Below are 16626 nucleotides of genomic sequence, written 5' to 3' on the forward strand. Positions count from 1 at the left end.
TTTAGCTGAAGGGTCCACGAGTGCCCAAGAAGTGGTCAGGACTGCGTCTCTGCACTGGTGCTTTACTGACATGCCGGTTGGTTCTTGCAGATTGTCATGGAAGCCGTCCGAGGGGGCACGCCGTACTTTGACACTGCGCTGGACAACATCGCCATCACTGAAGGACCGTGCGCACGTAAGGAATCGCCAACCAAATATCTGTGTGAAAAGGGTGTTGTAGAGAATTACCTGTGCCCTTGATTGAATGATACACTGGTTTCTTTGCAGATGCATTTCTAGAATTAAGATCTGTGGTTGACAGGATTTAAATGGCAAGGCTGGTATTTTTTTTTTATCACTAGCAGTAATATAATTGGGAAGTACTGTAGGGCCCTCCAAACTATCCCTAAATGAGTATTAAAGTGAAGAGAACTGTAATCACAAGTACCATGTTAAAAAAAATAAAAAGAACAGGGAATTTCCCCAAAATTCTTGTTCAGGTAACTTCAGTGTGAGATATAAACCCACCGGCTCTTAATATATAAAATTATCCAGTGGAGACATTACCACCTTTCATGGAATTATTCAGAGTTCAGCCCCCACAAGCTCGTCCCTGCCCATGTGCAGACACTATTTATTTAGACTTACTTTCAGTCTTCACCAAAAGATCCCTGAGCCTTCGAAAAGGCTGACATTGAAACTAGACTTTGAGGACTATTAGTCACATGAAGTAAAGTCTACATCAGATTTCATTCGTATATTTTAGATTTTTAATTTCTTTAGAAATTATATATTGAGTATTTATTACATAAATTCACATTTTAAGAGATTAGGTAAATCAGACTGTATATTTGTTTGGACACTCAATTACTTTGCTAAATCCCTAGAATCCCCAAGGATCTTCCTGCAGTTGTGGGGAAATAATCTAAAAGCAATCAGCGACCGTAATCGTGTAGGTTTTGCACCCGATAATGTGCTACTTTTTCTGTCATGGCGAAAAACAACTTGAGATCACATCTCTTAATACTAGTAACTTGAATCGCGTGGGTCAGGTCCTTCTCAGGCCTCCTTTTAGACATTATCCGGTCTGCGAGTGCCTAAATCTAACTCAATAATTGTCTAGAGTCCTAATACTTGTGTTACTATTAGTAGTAGTAGATTATCATTAGTTTTCTTCTTATTAATATTTATATTATTATTGTTAATATTGATAGTAACATCATAAGTATTTTTTTTACATCAGTAGTACTTTTATTATTGTTTTTAAATGTGTTTTTAATTCTTGCGTTTATATTAATTGTTATTTAGCATTATTGATATTGATCATTGTAGCAATACATCAAGTAACTGTGATAATTAATATTATGGTCACCCATGGATCTGTAAAAGATCCTTTAACATTGCTAACTACATTTGCATGTAGTAAACTACTACTACTACAGCTACTGCTAGTATCACCATTGATAACAATATTATTAACTATTATTAAATAATTATTAATATTGAGTTAATAAAAAAGGTAAAAGGCACGCCTAATTTTCACAATCGATTTTATAAGATGATTCCTGGCTCTTAGAAGGTTTCATAAACGGTATGAGATACAATGGGAAAAATGATAATTATTAATACAATAATTAATGAAAAATAATTTGAAATAGTCTGTGAACAATAATATAATAATGAAAGTAACTAACATTATTGACTCAAATAGAAGTAATACCGATAATAAATCTATATCAGTTAGTTCTAATAATGAGCCTTCCAAAGATCATATGTTACCTGACTTTTGAAAACAACAGCAGTGGAACTGATTCACAAAAATGCAGACTCTATGATGGCAAAGGCGTACAACTCCAGTCTGCGCAATTGTCCAAATTTGTTGAGATTTGCTAATACCCACATATGAATTCCTGGGTAAACTGGTGCTGTCATAGAGGCCCAGTCCTACAGCTGTTACACCCAATCCAAGACCTGCTGGTTGTCCACAGAGTGGAAAATCCACAGGTGTAGATTTGGGTAAATATGTAAATCCACTTTTCTCTGTATATGTCCATTTGTTACCCATGTAGAAAATCACGTTCCCTACATGTGCTGAAAAATGTTGTGTTTGTGGCATTTGTGGACTCATATTATATAATTTTCACCTATGTGAAGTTTAGACGTGCAAACAATGAGGGCACAAGCATTGCAAATCCATTACATTTCCAATTTTGCTCTCCTCTTGACATGCTGTGATCCTGTTGAGATCCCTTGATGATAAAGTTGTCCCTTCAGGTTAGAATGGTTCGCTTGCGATACTATTGTCTAAGGGAGGTTATGTGGTCCTCTTGAGATGCTGTGGCACCTTGAGATCCCCAGGAGTTAGTGTAGACTCCTTGAGATTCTGTTGTCCAGTCGAGGTTGTATGGTGGCCTTTTGATGCCAAGTCCTCTTGAGACGCTGTGTCCCTCATGAAAGACTGCAGTGCTCTTGAGATGCTGTGTCCCTCAGGAAAGGCTGCAGTGCTCTTGAGATGCTGTGTCCCTCATGAAAGGCTGCAGTGCTCTTGAGATGCTGTGTCCCTCATGAAAGGCTGCAGTGCTCTTGAGATGCTGTGTCCCTCACGAAAGGCTGCAGTGCTCTTGAGATGCTGTGTCCCTCACGAAAGGCTGCAGTGCTCTTGAGATGCTGTGTCCCTCACGAAAGGCTGCAGTGCTCTTGAGATGCTGTGTCCCTCACGAGAGGCTGCAGTGCTCTTGAGATGCTGTGTCCCTCACGAAAGGATGCAGTGCTCTTGAGATGCTGTGTCCCTCATGAGAGGCTGCAGTGCTCTTGAGATGCTGTAGTCCTTTAGAGATTGTGGATCTCTCAAGATTCCTTAGAGATAGTGTATTCCTGTTGTGATAGTGTAATCAACTTGGGGTACTGTGATCCTCTTAGAATAGTGGCCCTCGTGACATGTTGTGGTCCTCGTGAGATAGTGGCCTTTTAAGATATTTGCTCTAATGAGAAAGTGACTGTCGTGAGACAGAATCCCCCTTTTGATTGGGATCATCCCGAGGTATTAGCTCCCTTCAGATTGTGTCCTTGTCATTAAAAGCCTACTTAGCTTGGAGATGCTAAAAGTTGTAAATCCTGCTTGCCTTTTTAGCTTGTGTGAAGGACTGTGACTTTGATGAACCAAATAACTTCTGCGGCTGGAATGCATCATTGAGCTCTGACGGTAATGTGTGGGAGCAGTGGAATGGACCCTCCAACAACCCGGACACTGGACCTGACAACGACTTCTCCAGACCCGGCTGTGAGTACCTTTCCCTAGTAACACCTTCATCCAAGCAATGCTGTACTCCTGTGATGCACTGCACAGGTGAGCAGCCAGAAAATTAAATGACCCTTCACTTTGATCCATTCCTCGAATGGCATCTGGTGAGCGATGCAAGTAAGCCCTACCTAACCTAGATGAGGTACCTTCCTCCCATCTACCTCTCCATCCTTTAAGCCTTTCATGCATCCATCCCTTTTTTCATGCTTCTTTCCATCCTTCCTCCATTCCATCCACCCTTCCTTTACCAATCTGCCTATTCCCCTTCATTATTTCACTCTTCCATCAATCCGTTCTAGCCTTACAATCAAACCCACTCTTCTGTCCTTCTCCAATTCATACAGCCATTTTTTCATCCATCCATCACTTCACCCTCTTTTTTATCAATTCACCCACCCATCTAGACTTCCATTCATCCATCCACTGATTGATTAAACCTTTCATCATCACATCCATTCTTTCTTTCAACCCCATGCAAATATTGTTTTACACTTCCACCCATCAGTCCTTTCACCCTTAATTGATCTTTTCATGCTTTTTGGCCTTCCTTCTTGTCACAGTTTCTTTCTTCGTTTGGCTCTTCTTTCTTCACTTCTCTCCAACAGTCTCTGCCACGTTGCTAGTGTATTGTGGACCTTAGTGCAAGGAAGCAATGGGCCCCAAGCTGCTATTTAAATGCTAAAATAAAGGGAAAAAAATCAGAGCTCACTGTGTCCCTCGGGCTTCTGGTCCTCGGCACCACTGCACCTGCTACACCTATGGACGCTACGCCTCTGCAGACTGTTCCTCTCTTTCCCTCATCATTCCACCTTTTTGTGCCTCTCTCTCTCTATGATTGGCTTTGCATCCCTGACCTCTGTCACAGTTTTCCCTTCCTTTAGTTGTTTTATGTATCTGCAGACCTGCCGACAGATCAGGCTTGGAAATAATTGTAATACAAAAGGATGATGGACGGAGAGCTGAACAATGCAAACACTCACCCCCAGTCACAGATCTGGGTTTGATCCATTGTTCCTTTGCTCACCACGCCACCCCAGTTTGGACCCAGCTATATGCAAATCAGTCTTGACCCTGTTCCTCAAGGGAACAGTCCAGCCCGAACTGCCAAGCCAGGTCCTCCCTGGACTGGAAACAAGCATCCTGGGACCAGTTTCAGGGTATCACCCTTCATCAGCAAGGCCAGCTTGAATCCAGGGGCACAGTGAGCACGGGACCCACGTCTCGGCATACCCTTTCCACTTAGGCCAACTTTAGCAACACAAAAGGATGAGGACGGAGTGCTGAACAATGCAAACACTAATAATTGTGTCACCCCCACCTTGGCTTCAGCTGTGAAAGCGGGGGTTCACTAAGCCACTGACTGTCTATCAGTGAGTGCGTTTGCAGGTTTGTCATGAACTCATTGACTCACTGTGCCTCCAGACAGTTTTACACATACTGTGCTATGAGCACAGGTTGAAAGTTTGTTCAGATCAAAAGGCTGAAGGGGTGCAGCTCAGCAGAGCTGGAGAAGGGACTGTCCTCGAGGATTCCAGTTTCAAGCACTCACCAGAGCTCCAAACTGGGGGACCAAACCTGATGTTAGTGGGTAAATGGTGGACAGCAGATGGGGTAATAGGCACTAGGTTCAAGCTAGAGAAGAGGGGTTTTCTTCTTGCAATGGAGAAATTGCCACCTGTGATCTCTGTACCCCTAACACATATCATGGTTCTTATCTGCTATCAGAGCCACTTTTAATGATTAGGTGAGAATTCCCCAAGGAGTTCCTTGGCTCCGCCCAACCACCATGCACACCAGTTTCTACAACAACCGGAGTTTTTCCAGGGCAGAGGCAGTTTTCCACAAGTTGATAGTTGGGCCTTGAAAAGAGTTGTTAGAACTTTGAGGCCTGTATGTAGGGTGATTTCTTCATCGCAAAGCACGCCAGCTCTTCAGCTCACTGTGGCCTTTAGCCTTTGGGCTTATGCAAGGTTTCAAATGGAAAGTAACAATACACGATGGTCAGGAGTCCTTACCTAGCGTTGTTTTGGATATGCGTATCATCCACAGGGTTGTAAACCCTGCCCCGCACTATCTGATCCACATATTTCAGAGTTAAATATGGAATTTACTGCCTCTTGAGTCATGCTTTTCATTTATGACATGCAATATACCCAGTAAAGGTGCTCTCTTTATCTCACAGTTTCGGCTCAGGTTTCTGGAACAACCCCTGTAGCTCGCGAAGCGGGGTCATGCAACAGGTGACCGTGGCACGAATAATGTAATGTTTTTCTAGTTTCTGGCCCGAACTTTCATTTCGTTTTCTGCGCTTTTTCATCTGTTCGCCTATATTGCGCCCAACCAGAAATTCAACTTAAAACTCATTGATAACCTAGTACTCTTGCATCCGTCATGCAAAAGAAAATGATTACCTGTCTTCCTTGATCAAGTTCCTCTCTCCCTTATTGTTGGGAATCCAGTGATCTGAAATTGATCATTGGAAATCAAAGGGCTGTCTCTATAAGTGGCGCCCCAGCTGTGATGGTGGCATCTATTTAATGGATGAAAAACCTTGGGGCAAAACACAATGGGCCACAAAACAGTGTAGTAAAAGCCTTGGAGGAACGCACACGATATTGCTGCACTAAAGCTAGGTCTAGGGTTAGGTTGACTGAGAATGTTAATTTCAAGGTAGGTGTTAGGGATACAGTGGGGGTGAATTTCAGATCTAGTGTTACAGTTCAAGTTAGATTTAGTTTAGCAATAAGTTCAGGGATAGGGTTAGGGAGAATGTTAGGTTCATGTTAAGGGTTTGGGATAGATTTAGGGTGAGTGCCAGTTTTAGGGATAGTGTTAGTTAAATTTAGAGCTAGTTTAGCATTAAGTTCAGGGATAAAGTTAGGATGAGTGCAGGTTCAATCTTAATGCTGAACTAGTTCTAACTTTAACCATAACACTAAGTTCAGGGATATGGGTAGGGTTGGGTAGATGGCTAGCCTCCCGGTAGTGGTTACAGATATAGTTAGGATGAGTGTCAGGTTCAGGCTTAGTGTTATGGTTATTGTTGAAATTAGTTTAGCATTAAGTTCAGGTGTAGGTTAAATACAGGGTTAGGGAGAGTGTTAGCTACAAGGTAGGAGTTACGGATAGAGTGCGGTAAGTGTCAGGTTTAGGATTAGAGTTATGGTGAAAGCTAGAGCTATCTTTTCGTAACTTCTGAGCTCTAAAGGAGTTAACAAAGTGAATTTTACTGGAGAGAAACGGGAGGTTTGAGTCCCTTCAGGTGGGAGAGTGCCTGAGTCCATTGTTATTCAAGTGTGATCACCCTGGTATATGGAAACTTAAATTTAAAAGTATTATCATGTCCGGGGGAGCAGCTAAAGACCAAATGCAAGTCGCCATATCCTGGGATGGAACTAGAGACCTATTTCTCATATTCAGGGCCGGCTTTAGCGCTAGTGGCGCCCTGTGCGACAGTCATTTTTGGCAGCCCCTCCCCCATGACCACCTCCTCGTATTCTCTCACTACAACCCGGCAAATTTCCCCCTCATCTCTCTATATAGCCCCCCTTTCACACACATTCATTTGTTTTAAAGCACTTGTAAAGGCTGGATTTACTTATCCACTCAGCTATCCACATAAACTATAGTTCTGTTCTTTGCAGCAGGCACATTACCCTCTAAGGTACTTTATGGAGAGACAACGCTGCCTCTAGACAAAACTCCCATCTCACTCCCTAAGCAGGAACATTAATCACAAAAGGTATCTTGACATTTTAGTTGTTTCCTAAAGGCTGGACCCACAAGGAACTTTTCAGCACGTGCTTTTAAATTGCATGTTTCTAAGTTATTGCTAAACACAGCACCCCACCGAGGTCAGCGCCCCTCAATTCAGGTCAGCACCCGGTGCGGCCGCACCGACCTAAAGCCAGCCCTGCTCATATTATCATTTCCTGAGATCAACTAGGGACTGATTGCATTTTATTATCATATCTGCATATCTAGGTGTGTAGCTAGTTATCTAGTTCATGCATCACCATATCTTGGGGTGCAGCTGGAGACCTAATACATATATTATCATACCTATGGGTGCAGCTGGAGTCCGAATGAGCATACTATCACACCATAGGTTGCACCCAAGGTCTTATACATACATTATCATGTATTGGGTGCCCCGGATAACAAATACATTTATCAAAACTTGACGTACACCTAGAGAACAAATAGATGAGTCATGGTGTTGTGGGGCCTTTTTTGGCTGTACAGCTGCACCCCACACTTTTGTATGTGTTGTAAAATTTTGAGACTAGAGTTCTAATTTCGGCTTCTCCCCTTGCCTAGTGGTCTCATCCTAGGAATATATATCATTTTCCTGTACCACATTGTGCCTGAGAAAATGTACACTCACAAGGGCTCAGCAAAGTGGAACAGGAACCATAGACTGCAATGATTTGTACAATAGATTATGACAATTACCTTGGGCTAAGAAAGCTGGAAACCCCCATTTGAGGGACATGTGCTTAAAAAAGATGATCAATAAAAATATTATCTCACCCCAGAGGTAGTACTCCCTTGTGGAAATGGCTGTGTTTTATTTCCATTTTCAGTTAATTTCATTACACATTTTTATAAAGTGTGGTGCACCACAGCATCTGCTTGAAAGTGCTTTGGTTGTTGTGGGTTGTTGCGTCCCTGCCTTGTAGACTCACAGGTGGCATGGTCTTGTGTTGGGCTTCTGAGGTAGGCCGGGGCGTCTCCTGATCCAGGGTATGGTGACTTTGGGTAATCTTCATAATTATGAAGGTAAATCCTTGACCTGAGTGATAAGGAGACCCCTCGGCTTCCAGAAAGATTCATCTACAAGTATGTGGGCTACACCTAGACCCTTGACTGATGTATAAGACCTGTTGTTGGCGACTCCACTGTCCTGCTGAAGACTATGCAGAAGAGGCAGGTGTTTAATTCGCTTTAGAAGCAAATGGGGTGTTTTTAGAGTCTCAACATGAGTGGGAGGGAGTTCCAGAGAAAAGGGAGTTCACTTGTTTATATAATGATTGCACCCAAACCTGCTGTACCTAGAGGGTTGCACAGCAAGCAGGACCAGGGGAGCTACACCAATGGCATTGAGTCACTTTGTGTGGTCAGAGTAGCTTTGAGAGGTAGTCAGGCGATGGGCCTTGCAGGAACCTGTCATTTATTTACAGGATCTTGATCTGTGATCGTTCTTTGAGCGATGGCTCTTGAAGTGGTCACCAGGGGGTGGAGGCTCAGTATGAGGCTGGCTGAATAGTTTGGTCTCTGTGGAGTTTGCTGAGAGATGTGGTGGGAGGTTCTATGTAGATGCCATTCAGTAAGCTTTATGGCCTTGGTCATCATATTATTGAGGTGGAATCTGTTTCCCACCAAGAGCAGCAAAGGCCTCTAATTGACGGATGCCGTAGCCCTCCTTGCTGTGTGATTGGAGTGCTATTTAACTAACCACCTCTCATTTGATGGTTTGCCTTCCCCCTTACTGTCATGTGATATGTTTTATTGGGATACAGCCAGTTTATCACCTGGTGTGGCCAGTCTTCTCATTGGTAGATGGCTTGGTGTATGCCGCTGCACTGCAGTCTGATTGGTGCACTTGTTACGTAAACTGCGCTCATGAGCTGTTCCTTTCTCTCCTTGCAGTTGGCCAATACATGCTGATGGATTCTGAGTTTGCAGTCCCAGGCACCAAGGCTACGCTGGAGAGTCCAGTTGAACATTCCTTTGGCTGCATGCAGCTCAACTTCTACTACTACATGTACGGGGCATCTTCGACCATGCAGCTCAATGTCTACGGTGCCAAGCCAGGTGAGTATTGTTGAGGGAGAGAGCATGAGACAGAAGAAAGCTAACAAGACGGGTGCCAGCTGGGTGGTTACATTCGTGATGATAAAGTTTAGGCCACTGTATATAGAGAATTCCTTTACATGCTAGAGCTGCTGTGGGAGATAATAGCAACTCCAGCAGCTTGCACAATCCATGGGGAAAAAAGACATACCTTATTCAACAGTGACACCTAATGTCCAGTCAGAGTATAGCATGTATTTGTTTCAGAATAGCCCCTGCAAGCTGACTCGTGGCCACTGGAGGCACTGTAGGTGTTGGCTCCGCTGTTGAAGAGAGGTGGTGGGGAGGTGGAAATGCCCTGAATATTGGAAACAGCTGCAAAATATCTACTGATCCCTTGTCCTGCTTCCTGGAGTAGTGTAAAGAATGTGGTGCCAAAGTGTTTGTGAGAGACTCCTAGAAAGGCTCTAATGAGTGATGTTAATGTAACATAGATTCATGCCGCCATCCCGTCTTCTTAATTTTAAGTCTGTGTTGAATCCACAGGTGGCGCCTCAGGAGTCGCCTTGTTCCATCTGACTGGGAATCAAGGCCAAGGCTGGAAGAGGGCGGAAGCAACTTACACCGGAACCTCTGAAATGCAGGTACTGCACTAACAAACTCTAGCCTTGCCCTGCCTCTTCCCTCCAAGGACTGGGGCTAAGATCTAAAGCACGGTAATAACTGGGTTTAGGACGGGGCATGGGTTTGTATTTGGAACACAGGTAGGATTATGTCGAACACTTAATGCTGCAACCTATTGTCCTGCAATACTTCCGCCATTGCAATAAAGTGTGTGCTGAAATGTCACTCACTACTTCCCGCGGATGGGCTCAGCCAATCACGAGAACTGTACCATCACGGGTCACACTATAACATAATGTTCTTGCAATCTCTCACCATCTGCAAGGTGCCTCTCGACAGTCTAAATCCAAGGGCCCTTTGTCAGCCTGTCAGAGTTTGTAAGGCTTTGAAATTGTCTCCACGTGGATTCAGGCTTCAGGCAAAATTCATTTTGGAGAAATGTCAATAAAAAAGGTCTCAAAATGAAGAAATAACTTTCTCGCAAAATAGTACGCTTTCTTGGAAAAGATAAAAGTCCATATAGAACAAGTTGTGATTGTTTTTTGATGTTTAGCGCAGTACCCCATACTGTAGTGTAAAAACAAACAAGAAAAGGTGATAATGCTGGAAGACAGAAAAGGAAACTGAGATGAAGATGAGAAGTCAAAAATAAGGATATGGAGGAGATGTAGATGGGGTGGGGTAAGTAGTTGAAAGGAATAGGTAAAAATCTGGGAGTGGGATGGGGTATTAAATATGCAGTGGGTAAAAGAACAAGAGGGGAAGGAGGAAAGGCAGGTCAGTGCTTGGTCATCCAGTCAAACAGTCGTCTTTGCCAAGTGTCTGGGTAGAGATCTTGACTGCTGATCATGTATACCTTCACTTAGAAATGGTCACCATCCTGCCTTTGTAGCAGCTGTGTCTCTTTCAAGGACGCCTCACTTTATACACAGATTAGTTTCACAAAAGTTAAAAGGACATCCAGGCATTGAGTCTTCTTTTGGGCTCATTGGTGAACATTCCCGCCCCCAATACCGATGGTGATCCAACCATTCCCAATGTTGTCAGATATGGGCATAGAGGCAGGGAGAGATTGCAGTATGATTTTCCCAGGATCACATAAGTAGTTTGACTGTAGATTCTGCAATTTATTCTCAAGTTGGTTGGCTCTGCAATTAGAAACCCTTGCTCCTAGACCGTACCTTCTCCTGCCTAGACATTATTCAGCAGTTGCAATATGTCAGGAGACAGAGAGTGTTGGGATTATCTTCATCCCCGGCCTGCTCTCATAGAGAGCCAGGAGTAGAATCCTCCAACATGGCTACTATAAGTGCACAATTGTGATTTTTCCCCGATTCGTTTATGACTCTATTTAATGGCACATTTGACCCTGGGAATCATAAGAAAGCTAAACACCTTCCAGTGTACTTGTTCATATCCGTAGATATGGTAAATGGATGAGGCCACGGTAATGTGGCACTCACATTGCAGCATTGCATAAAAGGCAGATGTCACACTTGGGTTACCTCCCAACAAGAGCCCACTGCTGTCATTAGCTAAGACTTCTCTCAGTAGTGCTTTGGAGCCCAGAGGGCCTGGACGCATAATGTGTAGGTGTGAGACGATTGCATAACTCTGCAGTAGCAGTTAACAATCTCTACCTGAACCCTGACTTGCCAATGGCCCACCTCCACAGTGACTGTGATTAGATGGCCCAGCCCAGGGAATAGGTGTGCATGGAAGCCATATGGAGAGCAATTGTGTGTTTTTGGTCAGTTGCCTCCTGGACGTTTCCAGGCAGGAAGGGGAGGTTGATTATGCGTCCATCTGTCCATTGCTGTCTAGGCCTGTGAGGGGAGGGCAAAGAACACAAGCTGTCCAAGGCGGACAGGCGGGAACTCTGCTTGTAGAATCTTTTACCAAAACATGATTATAGCGTGAGCCTGCGTTTTGACGCTGACTTTGTTGCCAGGCTGGCTCCTGTTACCCGATAATGTGACATAAGCACAGAAAAAGCCTACGTAGGTTAGGGGAAAGGACTTACACCAATCTAACAGGCCTGCGTCTGAGAAGACTAACTGAAGTCCAGGAGAGGAATAGCATTTTGTATCTGGAAAATCTCACAACTAGTGCTTTATGGAATTTTTACCCCAAGTCAAGGGGACGTGCTGTAAATATTGATCAGGCGACTCTGTGCAAATTTACCAGAGATAGTTCCAGAATTCTCCACCAACCCCTTTTAAGATACTAGTTTTTCTTGGGGATCCACCACCAGATAATTACAACTCAAATATTCTTGAAAGAAGAGAAGAAGGGGTCCCTCTCTGCCCCTTCCTGGGTGAGGAATGAGGGCTTTTATTCCCCTCTTCCTTGTACCCATGCTTTGGAAGTGCTTCTTAGGGGTTAGACCAGCAGGCCTCCTGTCATTTCAGGTACATAAAGGAGAAACAGTGGCATCTTTGCAGGAGAATCACCTGACCAGTTAATATGGACGTTGTCTGCGCCCTGGCTGCAGAGAGTAGTAGAGCCTGCCTCTCACTGGTCTGCAGCCCTGACACTGAGTGAAGCTGGCCCTTGCAGTCTGGGAGCTTTAGGAGTTACCTGGAGGGCAAACATCTGCCACGTGAAAAGTTGAGATTTACAAAATGTTCAACCCTGGGAGGAATAGGACAAGGTACTGAGTCTGCCCAAGAAATCCCACTGGATTCAGGCAAGATTGCCTTGTTTGCCCTACTCAAACTGCAAGAAGTAAAGCTTTAGTAAGACCTTGCACAGAAAGTCTTTAAAGAGGTGAGGCTTCAAATCTTTGGTAAATTAGAGCAATTTTGAGCAGCCGTGATAGATACAGGGATAGTGTTTCAGATCCTTACTACATAGATGGAAAAGACCTGCTATCTTTTTTTCCCATTTCACACTTCTCGGTCTGCAGTCTGATGGTGTCCTTGCACAGGTGTGCTGAGAACCACCAGAGAGGACGAGCTTGTCTGCAATTTATGTTGGTGGTGGTGCTGGTCATGATGGATTTCTAAATAAAGCACTTGGTTTTGAAGATGGTGAGGCCAACAGAGGAAGCCAATAGTGCTTCTCCAGGATGGTGACAAGATCATATTTTTTCAGACACTGAGTGAAGGGTGCTGTGGTGTGTAGGATAGGATGCCCTTAAAGGGGTGCCAGTTTAGAGTCTGGAAAGCCATGCAGTAGATCATTACCACCATCCACATGCCGGTTTCTGGCGCACTCTCCACGCAGTACACACTCTTGATATATTAAGATGAACTCTACATCGTGTATCTCCTTGATTCGATTTTAGCCCTGATGAAGTCTGCAAATATACCACTAACGCAGACGAAACACTTGTTGACTATGGATGTTGCTCTTGTGATGAACATATTTTGAAGGTCATATGAATCATTGCGTCAGGCAGTAACGAGATAAACTAATTTTTGAGGAAAGAACTATGTCTGCATTACTCTAAGATAATCAGTGGAGTGCTTGAAGGATTCTTTGTTCCTTTGGCGGATTTCCGACTCGTGCAGACGTAGTGGCTCTTCTGCATTTCAAGCACCCGAGATAATTTTGAACTTAGTTACTTTACAAGGACAAGATTCCCAACACAGAAAGTGTAGGTGCCATATCCCCATGTCTCTCGTTTCTACTCTCTGAGCTTTTGGGTTGTTATATTCTTTAAAGGTTCCTTCTTTTTACTAAATGAGCTTGGAGATTTACTGTTTGATTTCTTGATATTAATTTTATTGTGCTACTCCTTAAATACTGAAGGATAAGTTCTCTGAGGAAATTGTTACTTTTGTGCCACAGCTGCCGGGGGCTCTAAAGATGTCTCATTGCAACATTTCTTACCTAACAAGAAAAGGTTTAATAATTTTGTGGGAGTTCATACCTTCCTCCCCTCCAGTTAAAGATCCAAAATTTTGTAGGTATGAACCTGAGTCACAGCTGTGTGTACATGCCTGTCTGTTTTTCTTTGCAGTTCATCATAGAAGGTGTGTTCGGTGAGACCAAGAAGTCGGACCTTGCAGTGGACAGCGTCCAGGTGTACCCATGCGAAGGTAAGGCAACGAAGGCCACAGTCGTCCCACGATGATGGGCAGGCATTACTATATAAGGAATGGTGGTTTGGTAATATTTGTCACTGTATTTCCTTCCATGCCTCACTCTTCTGAGTTGGCTCATGAAGTTGGCTTTCCCTCCATCCAAGTGATGGGAGAGGCAGAGATGCTGGGTAGTATCATCTCATATTCTGCCTTGCTTGAGCACCCACCTGTGGGCACTGGCCATGGGTAGTAGTAGATGCTAATGTCGCAGGCAAAACAACTAAAATTGAGATGGTTGGCGAATTATGGAACAATTACTTTGAGGTCAATCTCCTTTGCAGCTCCAGATTGTCCAAGTATTGACTGACTCTGGGGTCTGTTTGCCTCTTTGTACAGATGTCCACAAGAGGCATTAAATGTCAAGCAAGCAACCCTGCTTTTATTTGTGATGGTAACACAATATTTATCCAATATTTATACTTTCACTTAAGCTAAGTTACGGTGCCAGCAATTTCACCCATTCATTGTAATTGTAATGTTGATTTGCTTTGTTGTAACACATTTGTTTTCTTTGATGTTTCCCCGTCCCTTGTCAGTTCTTTACTCTTTCTTACAGCTTTCCATTTATGCAAGTCTTGGATATTTAGGTCTCTTTTAAAAAGGATTCCAATTACTTTAAATTACACTTTCACTGTTGCTGGCACAGGGTGTAATTGCTCATAAGAAGGACTTAGCAAATCTTAATTAATATTAGTATCATCTTCCCCAGCATGAGTTTTTTCGCAATCTTTAAATTATGTTTTCAGTGTATATTTCTTAAAATTAACATCAGAAAAATCACTATGAAGTCTAGCACCCGCCTCCTATCATTCAGTTGGTGCTTATCACACTATCGTGTTGCACAGATATGCAAAATATTTAATATTTTTATTTCCACGCACATTTCATCAATATTTGACTTGCTATCCAAATATTCCTAGGGCATTTTCAGTTTTGTAATTCCTGTCACAGTGTCTCCTGTATTTCTGTTTAGTTAACTCCTTGGCAATTAGTTGTTGTTCTGAGTTTTTTTTTTTTTATAACCAGTTGTTGTTATTCCTTACAGCTAGGAGAAGATGTTAACTTTGTCTTTCTAAAATAAAATATATACTGAAAATGTGAGTCTCGCGAACATAAATGGCCAAAGTCATTCTGATGTTAAATACTCTGCCTAACTTCTGACTCCAGTGAGCTTGAAACATTTTCAGTTACTCACCAGATTATGTGGAAAAGGATGTATAATCCATGATTTCCCCAGTTCAGCTGCATTTTCTGTAGTCGAACTTTACACCACCAGTAATCATTCCTTATTTCATCTCCATTTATATTTATAGCTGTTGCTTTCAATATTCACATTTCGGTTTATACAGTGTGTACAGTCTCCCATCCTGAATATTTCCAGTATCCTTTCACAGCTCTCTTGTCTGCCCATCAGTGTAGACTGGAACTTGCATTGCCCACGCCAGGTGACCGTGTACTACATGGATCCGTTCAATTATTGGCCCTTGGATTTCTTAATGTTTGTTGTCTCACTTATTTGGTTCGATGAACCAGTCTTGCAACACTCCGCGTTCTAGAGATGCGCGCAGTGCCACAATGAGTCTGCAGCAGCTCCCACCCATGCTTTCTGTGTTGCATGCTGGAGGCACGACACACCGGTTGATGTCTGTGCTTTCTCTGTGTCCGTTTAGGATGTGGTCTGTAAAGAAGTGTTTTGTGCACATGTAGACCAAAATGAGATGATTTATTTTATGTTTATGAGGAGTCAAGTGTTAGATTTATTTAATCGAGTTAAATGGGTAGGTTTCCTGGTACCTATTTACTGAGAGAAGAAGTGAGCCATCATATACAAGACACTGGGGGGTCTAATGGTGGCCTTTTGATTGTCTCCCATGCATTGCCCAGGAATCCTCTAGTAACCACAGAGCTCGTCGTCCACCTTCACTGGTCTCCATTGCTACAGCGGTCTCCACCAGCTGTCTTATAGGGATGCTTCATGGAGGACAGCTTGGATCACTCTAATCACTTGAACCGTCCAAAGAAAATGTCTAAGTCAACCTTCTAGCTGATCCAGGGAGCATCTTTGCCAACCTTTTTCCTTCCTGGATTCATTTTTGACACCTCAGGTGGAAGCTTGAAGACCAGTGACTGAGCACCAGTTACATATGGATTGGGCAGTTCCTAGAGCCTCCATGAACTGGTTATGGCACCCACACCAATGTGCCAGCTTCCTTCCCCCCGGCACCATCGACTGCTGCCCCCCCTCCCCCCAGAAAACTCTGTCCATGGGAAGCTCCAGCTCAGTGTTTGGAGGTGATTGCAGCCTCCCTGAAGGATGAAACTTTTGTCCTGGCGCATTAAAAGGGAGTGAGAATGCCTGATGGACAGGGAGGCAATATCAGGGGTGTAACTTAGTCCTCTAGATTCAGGGTGGGTGGACAGAGATTTCCTAACCATCAAAGCCATTGAAATGTCAAATTGGATGAAAGTGGTCTTAAAAATTTGAAAGGCTTCTCTGCACCACATAGAACCCATCCAGTCCTTTGTTTATTCTTGGCCTGTTCTGCGTGAGAGGGGAAAGGAGAGGTGGATTTATACAAGTTCTGCAAAGTTTCTTAGATACATGTTTCTGTGCTATGATGGCCGCTAATCCAAACGGAAACCCGACGGCAGACACTGCAGACCCAACTAGAGGTCTCTGGACCAGTGCTTAATTTGTAAATGAAATGGTGCCAGTGCCCAAAGCTCTGCTCTGAAACACGTGGCTGGTGCAGTTAAATGTGCTCACATGGAAGTCCAAGGCTATGTGTTCCCAAATCCACCTCATTCATCTTTATTACGCTAACAGACATCCCT

At 43.5% G+C, this 16626-nt stretch overlaps 1 protein-coding gene across 1 annotated transcript in view; it reads left to right on the top strand.

Moving 5' to 3' along the window:
* Positions 1–16626, top strand: part of LOC138266895 (IgGFc-binding protein-like) — a 169982-nt gene that overhangs the window by 20344 nt on the left and 133012 nt on the right. The window contains exons 5-9 of the mRNA XM_069215627.1: positions 91–175; positions 3110–3259; positions 8933–9097; positions 9623–9720; positions 13668–13746. Coding sequence (XP_069071728.1) covers positions 91–175; positions 3110–3259; positions 8933–9097; positions 9623–9720; positions 13668–13746 — 577 coding nt within the window. The remainder of the gene's footprint in view (positions 1–90; positions 176–3109; positions 3260–8932; positions 9098–9622; positions 9721–13667; positions 13747–16626) is intronic.

This window comes from Pleurodeles waltl, chromosome 12 (assembly GCF_031143425.1).
Source record: "Pleurodeles waltl isolate 20211129_DDA chromosome 12, aPleWal1.hap1.20221129, whole genome shotgun sequence".
NCBI classification, from domain to species: domain Eukaryota; kingdom Metazoa; phylum Chordata; class Amphibia; order Caudata; family Salamandridae; genus Pleurodeles; species Pleurodeles waltl.